At 44.1% G+C, this 2,803-nt stretch overlaps 1 protein-coding gene across 1 annotated transcript; it reads left to right on the top strand.

The window, feature by feature from the left end:
- Window positions 1-225: 225 nt before the first annotated feature.
- Window positions 226-1,536, top strand: LOC309400329 (uncharacterized protein F54H12.2-like; the record flags this gene model as incomplete). Its single annotated transcript, XM_081968742.1, has 1 exon — window positions 226-1,536. One exon carries the CDS (start codon window positions 226-228, stop codon window positions 1,534-1,536), a length of 1,311 nt encoding a protein of 436 aa, XP_081824868.1.
- Window positions 1,537-2,803: the final 1,267 nt, after the last annotated feature.

Genomic DNA, 2,803 nt, shown 5'->3' with positions numbered 1-2,803 from the left:
TCTGCTGCCAAAAACATCGCCAGAGATGTTGCGGGGCATCTTGTATCCCGTGTTGTTGAGAGCGGGCAGGATGGATCAGGGCTGGTCATAGCCAGGAAGAATTACGCATTGGGCCCACCTATTCCATTTAAAAAGAGAAGACTTGTGAAAAAGCCCCGTCATACCAAGAGGAAACGTGCACAGAAGAGGAAACCCTGTGACAAGGAAGACATATTCTAATACATTATGGCATTTATTCATTCTGCTTCAGAGGAATGTGTTAAATCTGAACTGGATCTTTTTCAACTGGCGCCTACACAGACCAGTATTGAAAACAGTACCTATATCGAGATCCCCCCTTTATCAGCGCTAACGCCCAATGGTCCCCTGGAATTTTTCATCACGGGGCATGGTGAGCATTACACAGATTTAAACAACACCCTTCTGTGTGTGAGTTGCAAGATTGTAAAAGCTGACGGGTCAGATATTGATGATGGGGCAAGGGTGGCCCTGGCCAACTACCCCATAGCATCGCTGTTTAACCAGCTGGATGTTACCTTGGGAGATTGGCTCATTACACAGAGCCATCTTTGCTATTCGTATAGGGCCATAATTGAACTGATTCTCAACTTTGGTGGTGATTCGTTGGGCACCCAATTTACTTCTGGGAGTTTTTACAAAGATGACTCGGACCTCATGGAGAGTACTCTACTGACAGTGGCTGGGAACTCTGGTTTCAAAGCGAGAGCGAGACACATGGCCGGTAGTCGTAAATGGGACCTGCTTGGGCCTCTGCATAGTGATCTGTTTTTTCAAGACAGACTGCTAATTAATGGCATAGATGTGAAAGTCAAACTCACAAGAAGCAGAAATGAATTTTGTGTGATGAAGGATGGCAATGAGAATTACAAAGTGCAACTCCTGGCTGCTTCTCTCTTTGTAAAACGTGTAAAAGTAGCCCCGGGAGTGCGTCTTGGCCATGCAGAAGCTTTGCTCACCTCCAATGCCAAATACCCCATTGATCGAGTGGGGATGAAGGTTTACAGGATTCCTGCAGGTAGTCTTGTGTGTAATCAGGAAAATCTATTTCTGGGCCAACTACCTAAACAATTAGTGATTGGGTTTGTGGACAATGCAGCTTTTAGTGGGGATTATGAAAGAAATCCATTCAATTTTCAACACTGCAATGTCAATTTTTGCGCCCTGCATTGTGATGGTGAACAGATCCCCGCAAAGCCTCTTCAGCCCGATTATGAGCATGGTCTTTTTGTGAGAGAGTACATGCAGATGGTGCAAGCAACAGGCAAAGGCATGAAAGACAGACCGATGTTAATCAACCGGGAAGAGTTTAACCAAGGGTATACTTTGTATTGTTTTGACTTGAGTCCTGATCAGGGATGCTCTGAGCACTATTCATTGATCAGGAACGGTAACCTCAGAGCCGAAATTAGATTTGCACAGCCCCTCCCCAACACCGTTAACATGATACTCTATGCAATCTTTGAAAATCTTATTGAAATAAGTCACACAAGGAATGTACTTTTTGATTATATGTGAGTATGGATACACAGCAGCTCCTCCACTTGTTCTCTGGAAATACTACCTTTCTAGGGGTCTACCCTTGTGACCTGTTACCCCAGAGACAAATCTCCAAAAGACCTTTTGGATTAATCGTAAACACCCATCCTCACACTTTTCCTGGCGAACACTGGCTGGCCCTCTACTTCCCATCTCCCGGATATGGTGAATTTTTTGATTCTTATGGAAGACCTCCAGATAGCCATGACTTTCCTGGCTCCATAGTGAAGTTTTTAGAGCAGCAAACTGAGAAGTACACATTTCACCAACGGCAATTGCAACACCCCAGTGCTGTGACCTGTGGACAACACTGTGCATTTTTTCTACTGAACCGTACTAAAGGAGTGACCTATGAAAATATTTTAAAGATGTACTCCAATGCCGATATTAAAAATGATCAAATGGTAAAGCTGTTTGTAAAAACTATAAAGGTTGGGAGGGGGCTTGGAACCTGTAACCTGTAAGCTTCTCAGTAGGGGCTCGGTGTTGCGAGGCGCCTTTCACCAAGTCTAAAATATTAGTACCAGGAATAGGTACACCTTTGTATAAAAAGGTACCGCGATCATCCCAGGTTGAGACGTCCTGGTGTTGTTTCATTTTGTTCAGCAAAAGTTCTGCATTTTTCCTATAACGAGCGCTCACACCACTTAGGATATCATCCATAGCTGTGTCCTGGGGAGTTGGATGTGGCAGCTGTTCTGGTAATGTTGGAAGTGGCTGAGGTTGTCCCGGTGGATAAATGAGATTCAGTTTGTCCTTTTCAGACTCATTTTGCCTGGTCCATCTGATGACGCGACACCAGATACATTTTCTCGGCATGGTCCATGGTTTAGCCTGCTAACAGGCTAGTCAACAGAGGAATAGCCGTCCCTAGTAAGGGCCCTATAAAACCACCCGACTGAAGTATGATCTGCTTCTTCTTTTTGAGTGAAACCTTTCTATCACTCAACTTTTTAATGACACCCTTCTTACTCTTTAGAGACCGGAATTGTGAAGGTTTCAGAGGAAGATTTCCTTTTAGGGTATTCAGTGCTATTTCTGCTATTGACCCCACCAGGTCATTATTAGCATTGCATAAGATGGCTTTTCTCTGTCTTGGTCCGGCGTTTACTAAGATTTGTTAAAGCCCCCAATTTCTATGTAACCTCTCTGACATCTTAAATGAACTAGCGCTAAGGTAACCGACTACAACTTTTTACTCTTCTTTTTCATTGTGTAAACAGTAGGCCAATCAGGGGGGAAGAGT

This window comes from Natrix helvetica (genome assembly GCF_964273705.1).
Source record: "Natrix helvetica genome assembly, chromosome: W".
Lineage (NCBI taxonomy): Eukaryota > Metazoa > Chordata > Lepidosauria > Squamata > Natricidae > Natrix > Natrix helvetica.
This window is presented reverse-complemented; position numbering and strand designations above follow the sequence as displayed.